Raw genomic sequence first — 16,359 nt, 5'->3', positions numbered from 1 at the left:
ACCTCCCTGTCTTCTGTGTTGGAGTGGCTAGCTTTGTGGACAAGGAGAGAGACGTGGCTGGTGTTCACTTCAGCTTTGTAGAAGAGTCTTTGACGCTGTCTCCCCTTGCGCGCTCACAGGCGCTGGGGGCAGCCGTGTTCAGCATCCTCGTCTGTGATCCGGGCAGTGGGATGGAGCGTCCCCACAGCAAGTTGGCAGGTGGTAACCCTCCTTTTCAGAAAGGTCAAGAGGAAGACCCAGGTTAACGACAGGTCGGTCAGCGTCACCTCCGTGCCTGGCGGGATCGTGGAGCAGATCCTCCTGGAAAGTATGCCAAGGCACCTGGAAAAGGGAGGCGTGACTGCTGACGGCCAACATGGCTTCACAGAGGGCAAAGCGTGCCTGACAAATGGGGTGGCCTTCTATGACAGGATTAAGGCATTGGTGGGTAAGGGAAGAGCGACTGGCGTCACGTCCCTGGACTTGTGCAGAGCATTTGATACTGTCCCGCGCAAGATCCTTGTCTCTAAAATGGAGAGATGCGGACTTGGTGGGTGGACCGCTCGGTGTGTGATTGGCTGGATGGGTGCTCTCAATGAGTTGCAATGAAAGGCTCGATGTCCGAGTGGAGCCCAGTGATGAGTGGTGTCCCTCAGGGGTCCGTGCTGGGGCCAGTATGATTTAACATCTTTGTTAGGGCCACGGACAGTGGGCTGGAGTGTGCAGCCTCGGCAAGTTTGCGGATGACGCCAAGCTGAGTGTTGCGGTTGATGCTCTAGAGGGAAGGGATGCCATCCAGAGGGACCGTGGCAGGCTTGGGAGGTGGGCCCGTGCAAAGCTCATGGAGTGCCACGAGGCCAAGTGCCAGGGGCAATCCCAAAGATGGCTGCAGGCCGGGCGGTGAGTGCATTGAGAGCAGCCCTGCGGAGAAGGACTTGGGGGTATTGGTGAATGGAGAACTGAGTATGAGCCGGCAACGTTCGCGCGGAGCCCAGAAAGCCAGTCGTATGCCAGGTTGCGTCAAAAGCAGCGTGGCCGGCAGGTCGAGGGAGGTGATTCTCCCTCCCTACTCGGCTCTGGTGAGAGTGGAGTACTGCATTCGGCTCTGAAGGCCCCCAGCATAAGAAAGGCATGGACCTGCTCGAGCGGGTCCAGAGGAGGGCCACAAAGATGAGGAGGAGGTGCAGCACCTCCCCTTTGCAGACAGGCTGAGAGAGTTGGGATCGTTTAGCCGGGAGAAGAGGAGGCTTTGTGGAGACCTTGCAGCGGCCATGCGGTACTTTGAGGGGGCCCTCAGGAAAGGTGGGGAGGGCCTCTGGACCAGGGAGTGTAGTGATAAGACGACAGGTAACGGATTTAACCTGAGAGAGGGTAGCTTTAGGTTAGATATGAGAAAGAAATTCTTTCCCGTGAGGTCGGTGAGATGCTGGAAGAAGTTGCTTAGAGCAGCTGTGGCTGCCCCCTGCCTGGAGCTGTTCAAGGCCAGGCTGGATGGTGCTTTGAGCAAGCTGGTGTGGTGGAAGGTGTCCCTGCCCACGGCAGAGGGCTTGGAGCTAGATGATCTTGAAGGTCCCTTCCAACCCAAACCCTTTGACGACTCTATCCCCTCCCTGTTCTTACCTCGACCCACAAACCGTTTTGTTGTGTTCTCTCTCCCCTTTCCAGTTGAGGAGGGGGAGTGACAGAGCGGCTTGGCAGGCACCTGGCATCCAGCCAAAGTGAACCCAGCGCACAGGAGGAGCTTGCGTCAGAGGCATGGGTGGAAGTGCATTAGCGTGTCCAAGCCTTTGTTTGGGCAAGTGAAGGGCTTGTGTCACGGGCTGGAAGCCCACCGGCTTGCCAGCAGGTGGTGTTGCTGCGGCGATACTTCCTAAGAGAGGTCTTGTGGTCCTTGTCCACCCACCCCGATGGCCTGTTGAGTCCCGGTTCTGTGCCGGGTGAGGCTGGAAGAGCCTTAGAAGAAAGGAAGAGGAGGCACCTGAGGCTGGCATGCGGGAGAACTTTATTGAGGCAAAGGAGTGAAATGGCAGGAGCACCAAGGGGAAGGGAGCGGGTCTGAGGTGCAAGTAGGGCGGCCGTCAGCCGAGGGCTCCTTTCCTTGCAGTAGACTTTTCCAGAGCACCGAGGTCTTCCTGCCTTGCAGTGGGAGCAGCGCGGCGGAGGTGCCCCGGTGGTCTTTGGCTTGTGAGAAGGTGTTTGCAGCAGAGAGTACCGGATGTAGCTGTAGGGGCGATGCAAAGAAGACAGTGGGAGAAGAGGAGGAGGTAGGTAGCTCATGTTTCCAGGCACCGCGGGCTGGCCCCTTCGCTGCTTGCTTTGTGCCTTGAGGGGCGGAGGAGCCACGGACGGCGAGCCCATGTGGCAGCAGGAGCCTGAAGGTACGTCCTCAATCCGTGACTTGGCTTCTAGCGTGTGGTTGGCTGGTATCAGGCGTGGTGTAAGGAGCCCTTAGCAGGGGTAGCAGGCTCTTCTGGCACCGTAGCAGCCCAGGCCTCCGAAGCCATAGCCGAAGCCGCCGGAGGAGACGGGCACTCCCTGGGAGCTGAGGATGTTGCCCACGGCAGCCGATGAGGACGATCCGACGGCGGTGCTCTGGGGGAAGGAGCTGAGGATGGGTCCCGGCAGGGTGACCAGCACGACGGGAGGCTGGATGACGACGCGGGATTCTTCGCACTGCCTGACGCAGGGCTCGTTGCAGCTGTTAGCCAGCGGGGTGGGTCCGCAGGGGCTGCAGAGGTTGTTGCAGGCCATGTCTGTGGTGTTGAGGGGCCCTGTAAGAGAGGGTGTTGAGGAAGCGGAGGGTGGTGGGGGCGCGAGGGGTGGCGTTACAGGAGGGCAGGGGAATGTGGAGGCGCGGTGTGGGGCTGCGGGGAGCGCGGCGGTGGGGAGGCGTCGGCACTGCTGAGTCTGGAGGCAGCGCGTGCTGGAAGAGATGGGGCGGGTGCGGCAGGAGAAGGAGGGGAAGGGGCTTCAGGCTCACCTTGTTGACCGTGGAGGAGAAGGCACCAGGAGCAGCGTGTGAGAGAGAGAGGTGCTGGGCCAGCTTTTATGCTGGACCCTGAGGGGCGGGACAGCCTTTGCACAACGCGGTGTTTTGCAGCAAGAAGCTGTTGCGTGCCACAGCCTGGTGAGTAATGTGGTGGGGTGCGTTTTTCCCCCGCAGTTCTGCAATGTAGTGTCCTCCACTTGAGGACATGTCCACTTGGTCCTGGCGGCAGCTTTGAGGTGCAAATATTAGAGGCCAAAGGCTTGGTGTTGATGGCGCGTGTCAGGGCATGCAGAACATGTGACCGAAGCCTAGGAGGGGTGGGGTGTCGTCAGTGAGGTCATGCTGTGGCACTCGTGTGGTGTGTTTTGTGGGTGCGCTGGGAAGGAGGGGCTCCTTTTCCTCGCAGCCCCGGAAGGTTGGTCTGGGCTTTCTGCTGTTGCGGGCAGGAGTGGCGGCCCCCTCAGTGGCATTTGCTCCGTGCCTGCCTTGCTGCCAGCTTGCTAAGCCTGCCTTGAGGTCTGGCCTTTGCCATTGAGCGTGCTCTGTGCGTGCCTTGGTGCCCGCCTTGCTTGTAAGGTTGTAGCTGGGAGAAAGGGGCCTGCGTGTCCGGGCTTGTGCCCCCTGGGGTCCGTCCCTGGGGGTGTCGGTGCGGGCAGAGGCAGAGGAGGCCTTTTTGGGAGAGCAGGCCGCCATCCCGGCAGCCCTGGCCGAGAGCTCGCCGGTCCTGTGACGTGGGGAGCCCTGCCTGGCTCCGCCGGTGCTGGTGCTGCCCGTTCCGTAGCGAACCCCTTAGCTGTGGTGGCACGTTTGCAGCCTGGTGTCTGGCGTGCCACAGTGCTTGATGTGGGCCAGCTCACCAAGGCAGGTGAATTTCTGGAGAGCCCGTGAGTGTGGCGAGAGGCAGAGGTGGAGTGGGAGCGGCAGGCGGGGGAGGCTGGGGAGCCAGGGCCTTTGGGCTCTTTACTTGGGGTGAATGCCGAGGAGGGGAGGCCATTTCTCTGCACAGTGTGAGACGGGCAGAAAGAGAATCTGGAGATTGCCGAGGGTGGTTGGACGTAAGCACGCTGCACGGCACAGCAGAGCGAGGCCCTGGTGGTGGTGGATGCATGCCGAAGGGTCGATGAATGGCAAGGCCTGCCCCAGTTGAGCCGCGATGAGCGTTTTGCAGGCTGTGTGTGGGGCGAGCCGTTGTTGTTGCTGAGGAAGAGGAAGGGAGTGGGAAGGTGTGCCTTGGGACTGGATGTACGGAGGTCCCTGGGTCCTGATGAGTCAGAGCCACGAATGCTGGGGGAGCTGGCTGATGTCCTTGGGAGGCCACTCTCAATTATCTTTTAAAGGTCATAGCTCCTGGGGGCAGTTGCGGGTGTCCAGAAGATTGCTCTTAGGCCTCCTGTCTTGCAGAAGGGCGGGAAGGAAGATGTGGGAGAGCAGAGGCTGGTGAGCCTGTCCTTGTTGCCAGGGGAGGTGATGGAGAAAATCCTCCGCGGAAGCGTTGCCAAGCTGCTGAAGGACAAGCAAGTGATGAGGAGCCGTCGGCATGGATTTACCAAGAGGGAATCGTGCTTGACTGACCTCCCTGTCTTCTGTGTTGGAGTGGCTAGCTTTGTGGACAAGGAGAGAGACGTGGCTGGTGTTCACTTCAGCTTTGTAGAAGAGTCTTTGACGCTGTCTCCCCTTGCGCGCTCACAGGCGCTGGGGGCAGCCGTGTTCAGCATCCTCGTCTGTGATCCGGGCAGTGGGATGGAGCGTCCCCACAGCAAGTTGGCAGGTGGTAACCCTCCTTTTCAGAAAGGTCAAGAGGAAGACCCAGGTTAACGACAGGTCGGTCAGCGTCACCTCCGTGCCTGGCGGGATCGTGGAGCAGATCCTCCTGGAAAGTATGCCAAGGCACCTGGAAAAGGGAGGCGTGACTGCTGACGGCCAACATGGCTTCACAGAGGGCAAAGCGTGCCTGACAAATGGGGTGGCCTTCTATGACAGGATTAAGGCATTGGTGGGTAAGGGAAGAGCGACTGGCGTCACGTCCCTGGACTTGTGCAGAGCATTTGATACTGTCCCGCGCAAGATCCTTGTCTCTAAAATGGAGAGATGCGGACTTGGTGGGTGGACCGCTCGGTGTGTGATTGGCTGGATGGGTGCTCTCAATGAGTTGCAATGAAAGGCTCAATGTCCGAGTGGAGCCCAGTGATGAGTGGTGTCGCTCAGGGGTCCGTGCTGGGGCCAGTATGATTTAACATCTTTGTTAGGGCCACGGACAGTGGGCTGGAGTGTGCAGCCTCGGCAAGTTTGTGGATGACGCCAAGCTGAGTGTTGCGGTTGATGCTCTAGAGGGAAGGGATGCCATCCAGAGGGACCGTGGCAGGCTTGGGAGGTGGGCCCGTGCAAAGCTCATGGAGTGCCACGAGGCCAAGTGCCAGGGGCAATCCCAAAGATGGCTGCAGGCCGGGCGGTGAGTGCATTGAGAGCAGCCCTGCGGAGAAGGACTTGGGGGTATTGGTGAATGGAGAACTGAGTATGAGCCGGCAACGTTCGCGCGGAGCCCAGAAAGCCAGTCGTATGCCAGGTTGCGTCAAAAGCAGCGTGGCCGGCAGGTCGAGGGAGGTGATTCTCCCTCCCTACTCGGCTCTGGTGAGAGTGGAGTACTGCATTCGGCTCTGAAGGCCCCCAGCATAAGAAAGGCATGGACCTGCTCGAGCGGGTCCAGAGGAGGGCCACAAAGATGAGGAGGAGGTGCAGCACCTCCCCTTTGCAGACAGGCTGAGAGAGTTGGGATCGTTTAGCCGGGAGAAGAGGAGGCTTTGTGGAGACCTTGCAGCGGCCATGCGGTACTTTGAGGGGGCCCTCAGGAAAGGTGGGGAGGGCCTCTGGACCAGGGAGTGTAGTGATAAGACGACAGGTAACGGATTTAACCTGAGAGAGGGTAGCTTTAGGTTAGATATGAGAAAGAAATTCTTTCCCGTGAGGTCGGTGAGATGCTGGAAGAAGTTGCTTAGAGCAGCTGTGGCTGCCCCCTGCCTGGAGCTGTTCAAGGCCAGGCTGGATGGTGCTTTGAGCAAGCTGGTGTGGTGGAAGGTGTCCCTGCCCACGGCAGAGGGCTTGGAGCTAGATGATCTTGAAGGTCCCTTCCAACCCAAACCCTTTGACGACTCTATCCCCTCCCTGTTCTTACCTCGACCCACAAACCGTTTTGTTGTGTTCTCTCTCCCCTTTCCAGTTGAGGAGGGGGAGTGACAGAGCGGCTTGGCGGGCACCTGGCATCCAGCCAAAGTGAACCCAGCGCACAGGAGGAGCTTGCGTCAGAGGCATGGGTGGAAGTGCATTAGCGTGTCCAAGCCTTTGTTTGGGCAAGTGAAGGGCTTGTGTCACGGGCTGGAAGCCCACCGGCTTGCCAGCAGGTGGTGTTGCTGCGGCGATACTTCCTAAGAGAGGTCTTGTGGTCCTTGTCCACCCACCCCGATGGCCTGTTGAGTCCCGGTTCTGTGCCGGGTGAGGCTGGAAGAGCCTTAGAAGAAAGGAAGAGGAGGCACCTGAGGCTGGCATGCGGGAGAACTTTATTGAGGCAAAGGAGTGAAATGGCAGGAGCACCAAGGGGAAGGGAGCGGGTCTGAGGTGCAAGTAGGGCGGCCGTCAGCCGAGGGCTCCTTTCCTTGCAGTAGACTTTTCCAGAGCACCGAGGTCTTCCTGCCTTGCAGTGGGAGCAGCGCGGCGGAGGTGCCCCGGTGGTCTTTGGCTTGTGAGAAGGTGTTTGCAGCAGAGAGTACCGGATGTAGCTGTAGGGGCGATGCAAAGAAGACAGTGGGAGAAGAGGAGGAGGTAGGTAGCTCATGTTTCCAGGCACCGCGGGCTGGCCCCTTCGCTGCTTGCTTTGTGCCTTGAGGGGCGGAGGAGCCACGGACGGCGAGCCCATGTGGCAGCAGGAGCCTGAAGGTAGGTCCTCAATCCGTGACTTGGCTTCTAGCGTGTGGTTGGCTGGTATCAGGCGTGGTGTAAGGAGCCCTTAGCAGGGGTAGCAGGCTCTTCTGGCACCGTAGCAGCCCAGGCCTCCGAAGCCATAGCCGAAGCCGCCGGAGGAGACGGGCACTCCCTGGGAGCTGAGGATGTTGCCCACGGCAGCCGATGAGGACGATCCGACGGCGGTGCTCTGGGGGAAGGAGCTGAGGATGGGTCCCGGCAGGGTGACCAGCACGGCGGGAGGCTGGATGACGACGCGGGATTCTTCGCACTGCCTGACGCAGGGCTCGTTGCAGCTGTTAGCCAGCGGGGTGGGTCCGCAGGGGCTGCAGAGGTTGTTGCAGGCCATGTCTGTGGTGTTGAGGGGCCCTGTAAGAGAGGGTGTTGAGGAAGCGGAGGGTGGTGGGGGCGCGAGGGGTGGCGTTACAGGAGGGCAGGGGAATGTGGAGGCGCGGTGTGGGGCTGCGGGGAGCGCGGCGGTGGGGAGGCGTCGGCACTGCTGAGTCTGGAGGCAGCGCGTGCTGGAAGAGATGGGGCGGGTGCGGCAGGAGAAGGAGGGGAAGGGGCTTCAGGCTCACCTTGTTGACCGTGGAGGAGAAGGCACCAGGAGCAGCGTGTGAGAGAGAGAGGTGCTGGGCCAGCTTTTATGCTGGACCCTGAGGGGCGGGACAGCCTTTGCACAACGCGGTGTTTTGCAGCAAGAAGCTGTTGCGTGCCACAGCCTGGTGAGTAATGTGGTGGGGTGCGTTTTTCCCCCGCAGTTCTGCAATGTAGTGTCCTCCACTTGAGGACATGTCCACTTGGTCCTGGCGGCAGCTTTGAGGTGCAAATATTAGAGGCCAAAGGCTTGGTGTTGATGGCGCGTGTCAGGGCATGCAGAACATGTGACCGAAGCCTAGGAGGGGTGGGGTGTCGTCAGTGAGGTCATGCTGTGGCACTCGTGTGGTGTGTTTTGTGGGTGCGCTGGGAAGGAGGGGCTCCTTTTCCTCGCAGCCCCGGAAGGTTGGTCTGGGCTTTCTGCTGTTGCGGGCAGGAGTGGCGGCCCCCTCAGTGGCATTTGCTCCGTGCCTGCCTTGCTGCCAGCTTGCTAAGCCTGCCTTGAGGCCTGGCCTTTGCCATTGAGCGTGCTCTGTGCGTGCCTTGGTGCCCGCCTTGCTTGTAAGGTTGTAGCTGGGAGAAAGGGGCCTGCGTGTCCGGGCTTGTGCCCCCTGGGGTCCGTCCCTGGGGGTGTCGGTGCGGGCAGAGGCAGAGGAGGCCTTTTTGGGAGAGCAGGCTGCCATTCCGGCAGCCCTGGCCGAGAGCTCGCCGGTCCTGTGACGTGGGGAGCCCTGCCTGGCTCCACCAGTGCTGGTGCTGCCCGTTCCGTAGCGAACCCCTTAGCTGTGGTGGCACGTTTGCAGCCTGGTGTCTGGCGTGCCACAGTGCTTGATGTGGGCCAGCTCACCAAGGCAGGTGAATTTCTGGAGAGCCCGTGAGTGTGGCGAGAGGCAGAGGTGGAGTGGGAGCGGCAGGCGGGGGAGGCTGGGGAGCCAGGGCCTTTGGGCTCTTTACTTGGGGTGAATGCCGAGGAGGGGAGGCCATTTCTCTGCACAGTGTGAGACGGGCAGAAAGAGAATCTGGAGATTGCCGAGGGTGGTTGGACGTAAGCACGCTGCACGGCACAGCAGAGCGAGGCCCTGGTGGTGGTGGATGCATGCCGAAGGGTCGATGAATGGCAAGGCCTGCCCCAGTTGAGCCGCGATGAGCGTTTTGCAGGCTGTGTGTGGGGCGAGCCGTTGTTGTTGCTGAGGAAGAGGAAGGGAGTGGGAAGGTGTGCCTTGGGACTGGATGTACGGAGGTCCCTGGGTCCTGATGAGTCAGAGCCACGAATGCTGGGGGAGCTGGCTGATGTCCTTGGGAGGCCACTCTCAATTATCTTTTAAAGGTCATAGCTCCTGGGGGCAGTTGCGGGTGTCCAGAAGATTGCTCTTAGGCCTCCTGTCTTGCAGAAGGGCGGGAAGGAAGATGTGGGAGAGCAGAGGCTGGTGAGCCTGTCCTTGTTGCCAGGGGAGGTGATGGAGAAAATCCTCCGCGGAAGCGTTGCCAAGCTGCTGAAGGACAAGCAAGTGATGAGGAGCCGTCGGCATGGATTTACCAAGAGGGAATCGTGCTTGACTGACCTCCCTGTCTTCTGTGTTGGAGTGGCTAGCTTTGTGGACAAGGAGAGAGACGTGGCTGGTGTTCACTTCAGCTTTGTAGAAGAGTCTTTGACGCTGTCTCCCCTTGCGCGCTCACAGGCGCTGGGGGCAGCCGTGTTCAGCATCCTCGTCTGTGATCCGGGCAGTGGGATGGAGCGTCCCCACAGCAAGTTGGCAGGTGGTAACCCTCCTTTTCAGAAAGGTCAAGAGGAAGACCCAGGTTAACGACAGGTCGGTCAGCGTCACCTCCGTGCCTGGCGGGATCGTGGAGCAGATCCTCCTGGAAAGTATGCCAAGGCACCTGGAAAAGGGAGGCGTGACTGCTGACGGCCAACATGGCTTCACAGAGGGCAAAGCGTGCCTGACAAATGGGGTGGCCTTCTATGACAGGATTAAGGCATTGGTGGGTAAGGGAAGAGCGACTGGCGTCACGTCCCTGGACTTGTGCAGAGCATTTGATACTGTCCCGCGCAAGATCCTTGTCTCTAAAATGGAGAGATGCGGACTTGGTGGGTGGACCGCTCGGTGTGTGATTGGCTGGATGGGTGCTCTCTATGAGTTGCAATGAAAGGCTCGATGTCCGAGTGGAGCCCAGTGATGAGTGGTGTCCCTCAGGGGTCCGTGCTGGGGCCAGTATGATTTAACATCTTTGTTAGGGCCACGGACAGTGGGCTGGAGTGTGCAGCCTCGGCAAGTTTGTGGATGACGCCAAGCTGAGTGTTGCGGTTGATGCTCTAGAGGGAAGGGATGCCATCCAGAGGGACCGTGGCAGGCTTGGGAGGTGGGCCCGTGCAAAGCTCATGGAGTGCCACGAGGCCAAGTGCCAGGGGCAATCCCAAAGATGGCTGCAGGCCGGGCGGTGAGTGCATTGAGAGCAGCCCTGCGGAGAAGGACTTGGGGGTATTGGTGAATGGAGAACTGAGTATGAGCCGGCAACGTTCGCGCGGAGCCCAGAAAGCCAGTCGTATGCCAGGTTGCGTCAAAAGCAGCGTGGCCGGCAGGTCGAGGGAGGTGATTCTCCCTCCCTACTCGGCTCTGGTGAGAGTGGAGTACTGCATTCGGCTCTGAAGGCCCCCAGCATAAGAAAGGCATGGACCTGCTCGAGCGGGTCCAGAGGAGGGCCACAAAGATGAGGAGGAGGTGCAGCACCTCCCCTTTGCAGACAGGCTGAGAGAGTTGGGATCGTTTAGCCGGGAGAAGAGGAGGCTTTGTGGAGACCTTGCAGCGGCCATGCGGTACTTTGAGGGGGCCCTCAGGAAAGGTGGGGAGGGCCTCTGGACCAGGGAGTGTAGTGATAAGACGACAGGTAACGGATTTAACCTGAGAGAGGGTAGCTTTAGGTTAGATATGAGAAAGAAATTCTTTCCCGTGAGGTCGGTGAGATGCTGGAAGAAGTTGCTTAGAGCAGCTGTGGCTGCCCCCTGCCTGGAGCTGTTCAAGGCCAGGCTGGATGGTGCTTTGAGCAAGCTGGTGTGGTGGAAGGTGTCCCTGCCCACGGCAGAGGGCTTGGAGCTAGATGATCTTGAAGGTCCCTTCCAACCCAACCCCTTTGACGACTCTATCCCCTCCCTGTTCTTACCTCGACCCACAAACCGTTTTGTTGTGTTCTCTCTCCCCTTTCCAGTTGAGGAGGGGGAGTGACAGAGCGGCTTGGCGGGCACCTGGCATCCAGCCAAAGTGAACCCAGCGCACAGGAGGAGCTTGCGTCAGAGGCATGGGTGGAAGTGCATTAGCGTGTCCAAGCCTTTGTTTGGGCAAGTGAAGGGCTTGTGTCACGGGCTGGAAGCCCACCGGCTTGCCAGCAGGTGGTGTTGCTGCGGCGATACTTCCTAAGAGAGGTCTTGTGGTCCTTGTCCACCCACCCCGATGGCCTGTTGAGTCCCGGTTCTGTGCCGGGTGAGGCTGGAAGAGCCTTAGAAGAAAGGAAGAGGAGGCACCTGAGGCTGGCATGCGGGAGAACTTTATTGAGGCAAAGGAGTGAAATGGCAGGAGCACCAAGGGGAAGGGAGCGGGTCTGAGGTGCAAGTAGGGCGGCCGTCAGCCGAGGGCTCCTTTCCTTGCAGTAGACTTTTCCAGAGCACCGAGGTCTTCCTGCCTTGCAGTGGGAGCAGCGCGGCGGAGGTGCCCCGGTGGTCTTTGGCTTGTGAGAAGGTGTTTGCAGCAGAGAGTACCGGATGTAGCTGTAGGGGCGATGCAAAGAAGACAGTGGGAGAAGAGGAGGAGGTAGGTAGCTCATGTTTCCAGGCACCGCGGGCTGGCCCCTTCGCTGCTTGCTTTGTGCCTTGAGGGGCGGAGGAGCCACGGACGGCGAGCCCATGTGGCAGCAGGAGCCTGAAGGTACGTCCTCAATCCGTGACTTGGCTTCTAGCGTGTGGTTGGCTGGTATCAGGCGTGGTGTAAGGAGCCCTTAGCAGGGGTAGCAGGCTCTTCTGGCACTGTAGCAGCCCAGGCCTCCGAAGCCATAGCCGAAGCCGCCGGAGGAGACGGGCACTCCCTGGGAGCTGAGGATGTTGCCCACGGCAGCCGATGAGGACGATCCGACGGCGGTGCTCTGGGGGAAGGAGCTGAGGATGGGTCCCGGCAGGGTGACCAGCACGGCGGGAGGCTGGATGACGACGCGGGATTCTTCGCACTGCCTGACGCAGGGCTCGTTGCAGCTGTTAGCCAGCGGGGTGGGTCCGCAGGGGCTGCAGAGGTTGTTGCAGGCCATGTCTGCGGTGTGGAGTGTCCCTGTAAGAGAGGGTGTTGAGGAAGCGGAGGGTGGTGGGGGCGCGAGGGGTGGCATTACAGGAGGGCAGGGGAATGTGGAGGCGCGGTGTGGGGCTGCGGGGAGCGCGGCGGTGGGGAGGCGTCGGCACTGCTGAGTCTGGAGGCAGCGCGTGCTGGAAGAGATGGGGCGGGTGCGGCAGGAGAAGGAGGGGAAGGGGCTTCAGGCTCACCTTGTTGACCGTGGAGGAGAAGGCACCAGGAGCAGCGTGTGAGAGAGAGAGGTGCTGGACCAGCTTTTATGCTGGACCCTGAGGGGCGGGACAGCCTTTGCACAACGCGGTGTTTTGCAGCAAGAAGCTGTTGCGTGCCACAGCCTGGTGAGTAATGTGGTGGGGTGCGTTTTTCCCCCGCAGTTCTGCAATGTAGTGTCCTCCACTTGAGGACATGTCCACTTGGTCCTGGCGGCAGCTTTGAGGTGCAAATATTAGAGGCCAAAGGCTTGGTGTTGATGGCGCGTGTCAGGGCATGCAGAACATGTGACCGAAGCCTAGGAGGGGTGGGGTGTCGTCAGTGAGGTCATGCTGTGGCATTCGTGTGGTGTGTTTTGTGGGTGCACTGGGAAGGAGGGGCTCCTTTTCCTCGCAGCCCCGGAAGGTTGGTCTGGGCTTTCTGCTGTTGCGGGCAGGAGTGGCGGCCCCCTCAGTGGCATTTGCTCCGTGCCTGCCTTGCTGCCAGCTTGCTAAGCCTGCCTTGAGGCCTGGCCTTTGCCATTGAGCGTGCTCTGTGCGTGCCTTGGTGCCCGCCTTGCTTGTAAGGTTGTAGCTGGGAGAAAGGGGCCTGCGTGTCCGGGCTTGTGCCCCCTGGGGTTCGTCCCTGGGGGTGTCGGTGCGGGCAGAGGCAGAGGAGGCCTTTTTGGGAGAGCAGGCTGCCATTCCGGCAGCCCTGGCCGAGAGCTCGCCGGTCCTGTGACGTGGGGAGCCCTGCCTGGCTCCGCCGGTGCTGGTGCTGCCCGTTCCGTAGCGAACCCCTTAGCTGTGGTGGCACGTTTGCAGCCTGGTGTCTGGCGTGCCACAGTGCTTGATGTGGGCCAGCTCACCAAGGCAGGTGAATTTCTGGAGAGCCCGTGAGTGTGGCGAGAGGCAGAGGTGGAGTGGGAGCGGCAGGCGGGGGAGGCTGGGGAGCCAGGGCCTTTGGGCTCTTTACTTGGGGTGAATGCCGAGGAGGGGAGGCCATTTCTCTGCACAGTGTGAGACGGGCAGAAAGAGAATTTGGAGATTGCCGAGGGTGGTTGGACGTAAGCACGCTGCACGGCACAGCAGAGCGAGGCCCTGGTGGTGGTGGATGCATGCCGAAGGGTCGATGAATGGCAAGGCCTGCCCCAGTTGAGCCGGGATGAGCGTTTTGCAGGCTGTGTGTGGGGCGAGCCGTTGTTGTTGCTGAGGAAGAGGAAGGGAGTGGGAAGGTGTGCCTTGGGACTGGATGTACGGAAGTCCCTGGGTCCTGATGAGTCAGAGCCACGAATGCTGGGGGAGCTGGCTGATGTCCTTGGGAGGCCACTCTCAATTATCTTTTAAAGGTCATAGCTCCTGGGGGCAGTTGCGGGTGTCCAGAAGATTGCTCTTAGGCCTCCTGTCTTGCAGAAGGGCGGGAAGGAAGATGTGGGAGAGCAGAGGCTGGTGAGCCTGTCCTTGTTGCCAGGGGAGGTGATGGAGAAAATCCTCCGCGGAAGCGTTGCCAAGCTGCTGAAGGACAAGCAAGTGATGAGGAGCCGTCGGCATGGATTTACCAAGAGGGAATCGTGCTTGACTGACCTCCCTGTCTTCTGTGTTGGAGTGGCTAGCTTTGTGGACAAGGAGAGAGACGTGGCTGGTGTTCACTTCAGCTTTGTAGAAGAGTCTTTGACGCTGTCTCCCCTTGCGCGCTCACAGGCGCTGGGGGCAGCCGTGTTCAGCATCCTCGTCTATGATCCGGGCAGTGGGATGGAGCGTCCCCACAGCAAGTTGGCAGGTGGTAACCCTCCTTTTCAGAAAGGTCAAGAGGAAGACCCAGGTTAACGACAGGTCGGTCAGCGTCACCTCCGTGCCTGGCGGGATCGTGGAGCAGATCCTCCTGGAAAGTATGCCAAGGCACCTGGAAAAGGGAGGCGTGACTGCTGACGGCCAACATGGCTTCACAGAGGGCAAAGCGTGCCTGACAAATGGGGTGGCCTTCTATGACAGGATTAAGGCATTGGTGGGTAAGGGAAGAGCGACTGGCGTCACGTCCCTGGACTTGTGCAGAGCATTTGATACTGTCCCGCGCAAGATCCTTGTCTCTAAAATGGAGAGATGCGGACTTGGTGGGTGGACCGCTCGGTGTGTGATTGGCTGGATGGGTGCTCTCAATGAGTTGCAATGAAAGGCTCGATGTCCGAGTGGAGCCCAGTGATGAGTGGTGTCCCTCAGGGGTCCGTGCTGGGGCCAGTATGATTTAACATCTTTGTTAGGGCCACGGACAGTGGGCTGGAGTGTGCAGCCTCGGCAAGTTTGCGGATGACGCCAAGCTGAGTGTTGCGGTTGATGCTCTAGAGGGAAGGGATGCCATCCAGAGGGACCGTGGCAGGCTTGGGAGGTGGGCCCGTGCAAAGCTCATGGAGTGCCACGAGGCCAAGTGCCAGGGGCAATCCCAAAGATGGCTGCAGGCCGGGCGGTGAGTGCATTGAGAGCAGCCCTGCGGAGAAGGACTTGGGGGTATTGGTGAATGGAGAACTGAGTATGAGCCGGCAACGTTCGCGCGGAGCCCAGAAAGCCAGTCGTATGCCAGGTTGCGTCAAAAGCAGCGTGGCCGGCAGGTCGAGGGAGGTGATTCTCCCTCCCTACTCGGCTCTGGTGAGAGTGGAGTACTGCATTCGGCTCTGAAGGCCCCCAGCGTAAGAAAGGCATGGACCTGCTCGAGCGGGTCCAGAGGAGGGCCACAAAGATGAGGAGGAGGTGCAGCACCTCCCCTTTGCAGACAGGCTGAGAGAGTTGGGATCGTTTAGCCGGGAGAAGAGGAGGCTTTGTGGAGACCTTGCAGCGGCCATGCGGTACTTTGAGGGGGCCCTCAGGAAAGGTGGGGAGGGCCTCTGGACCAGGGAGTGTAGTGATAAGACGACAGGTAACGGATTTAACCTGAGAGAGGGTAGCTTTAGGTTAGATATGAGAAAGAAATTCTTTCCCGTGAGGTCGGTGAGATGCTGGAAGAAGTTGCTTAGAGCAGCTGTGGCTGCCCCCTGCCTGGAGCTGTTCAAGGCCAGGCTGGATGGTGCTTTGAGCAAGCTGGTGTGGTGGAAGGTGTCCCTGCCCACGGCAGAGGGCTTGGAGCTAGATGATCTTGAAGGTCCCTTCCAACCCAACCCCTTTGACGACTCTATCCCCTCCCTGTTCTTACCTCGACCCACAAACCGTTTTGTTGTGTTCTCTCTCCCCTTTCCAGTTGAGGAGGGGGAGTGACAGAGCGGCTTGGCGGGCACCTGGCATCCAGCCAAAGTGAACCCAGCGCACAGGAGGAGCTTGCGTCAGAGGCATGGGTGGAAGTGCATTAGCGTGTCCAAGCCTTTGTTTGGGCAAGTGAAGGGCTTGTGTCACGGGCTGGAAGCCCACCGGCTTGCCAGCAGGTGGTGTTGCTGCGGCGATACTTCCTAAGAGAGGTCTTGTGGTCCTTGTCCACCCACCCCGATGGCCTGTTGAGTCCCGGTTCTGTGCCGGGTGAGGCTGGAAGAGCCTTAGAAGAAAGGAAGAGGAGGCACCTGAGGCTGGCATGCGGGAGAACTTTATTGAGGCAAAGGAGTGAAATGGCAGGAGCACCAAGGGGAAGGGAGCGGGTCTGAGGTGCAAGTAGGGCGGCCGTCAGCCGAGGGCTCCTTTCCTTGCAGTAGACTTTTCCAGAGCACCGAGGTCTTCCTGCCTTGCAGTGGGAGCAGCGCGGCGGAGGTGCCCCGGTGGTCTTTGGCTTGTGAGAAGGTGTTTGCAGCAGAGAGTACCGGATGTAGCTGTAGGGGCGATGCAAAGAAGACAGTGGGAGAAGAGGAGGAGGTAGGTAGCTCATGTTTCCAGGCACCGCGGGCTGGCCCCTTCGCTGCTTGCTTTGTGCCTTGAGGGGCGGAGGAGCCACGGACGGCGAGCCCATGTGGCAGCAGGAGCCTGAAGGTACGTCCTCAATCCGTGACTTGGCTTCTAGCGTGTGGTTGGCTGGTATCAGGCGTGGTGTAAGGAGCCCTTAGCAGGGGTAGCAGGCTCTTCTGGCACCGTAGCAGCCCAGGCCTCCGAAGCCATAGCCGAAGCCGCCGGAGGAGACGGGCACTCCCTGGGAGCTGAGGATGTTGCCCACGGCAGCCGATGAGGACGATCCGACGGCGGTGCTCTGGGGGAAGGAGCTGAGGATGGGTCCCGGCAGGGTGACCAGCACGGCGGGAGGCTGGATGACGACGCGGGATTCTTCGCACTGCCTGACGCAGGGCTCGTTGCAGCTGTTAGCCAGCGGGGTGGGTCCGCAGGGGCTGCAGAGGTTGTTGCAGGCCATGTCTGCGGTGTGGAG

The 16,359-nt window shown here is 60.1% G+C and overlaps 4 protein-coding genes across 4 annotated transcripts; all 4 read right to left on the bottom strand.

Moving 5' to 3' along the window:
* Positions 1-2,427: 2,427 nt before the first annotated feature.
* LOC129784196 (feather keratin-like) lies at positions 2,428-2,739 on the bottom strand. Its single transcript, XM_055800543.1, has one exon. It carries the CDS (start codon positions 2,728-2,730, stop codon positions 2,428-2,430), a length of 303 nt encoding a protein of 100 aa, XP_055656518.1. The 5' UTR covers positions 2,731-2,739.
* A 4,226-nt stretch (positions 2,740-6,965) lies between these two features.
* LOC129784186 (feather keratin-like) lies at positions 6,966-7,277 on the bottom strand. Its single transcript, XM_055800493.1, has one exon. The coding sequence runs from the start codon at positions 7,266-7,268 to the stop codon at positions 6,966-6,968; it is 303 nt and encodes a 100-aa protein (XP_055656468.1). The 5' UTR covers positions 7,269-7,277.
* Positions 7,278-11,503: 4,226 nt separating this feature from the next.
* On the bottom strand, positions 11,504-11,806 carry LOC129784184 (feather keratin-like). Its single transcript, XM_055800408.1, has one exon. It carries the CDS (start codon positions 11,804-11,806, stop codon positions 11,504-11,506), a length of 303 nt encoding a protein of 100 aa, XP_055656383.1.
* Positions 11,807-16,041: 4,235 nt separating this feature from the next.
* On the bottom strand, positions 16,042-16,359 carry LOC129784171 (feather keratin-like). Its single transcript, XM_055800291.1, has one exon. It carries the CDS (start codon positions 16,342-16,344, stop codon positions 16,042-16,044), a length of 303 nt encoding a protein of 100 aa, XP_055656266.1. The 5' UTR covers positions 16,345-16,359.

This window comes from Falco peregrinus, chromosome 3 (genome assembly GCF_023634155.1).
Source record: "Falco peregrinus isolate bFalPer1 chromosome 3, bFalPer1.pri, whole genome shotgun sequence".
Classification (NCBI taxonomy): Eukaryota; Metazoa; Chordata; class Aves; order Falconiformes; family Falconidae; genus Falco; species Falco peregrinus.
This window is presented reverse-complemented; position numbering and strand designations above follow the sequence as displayed.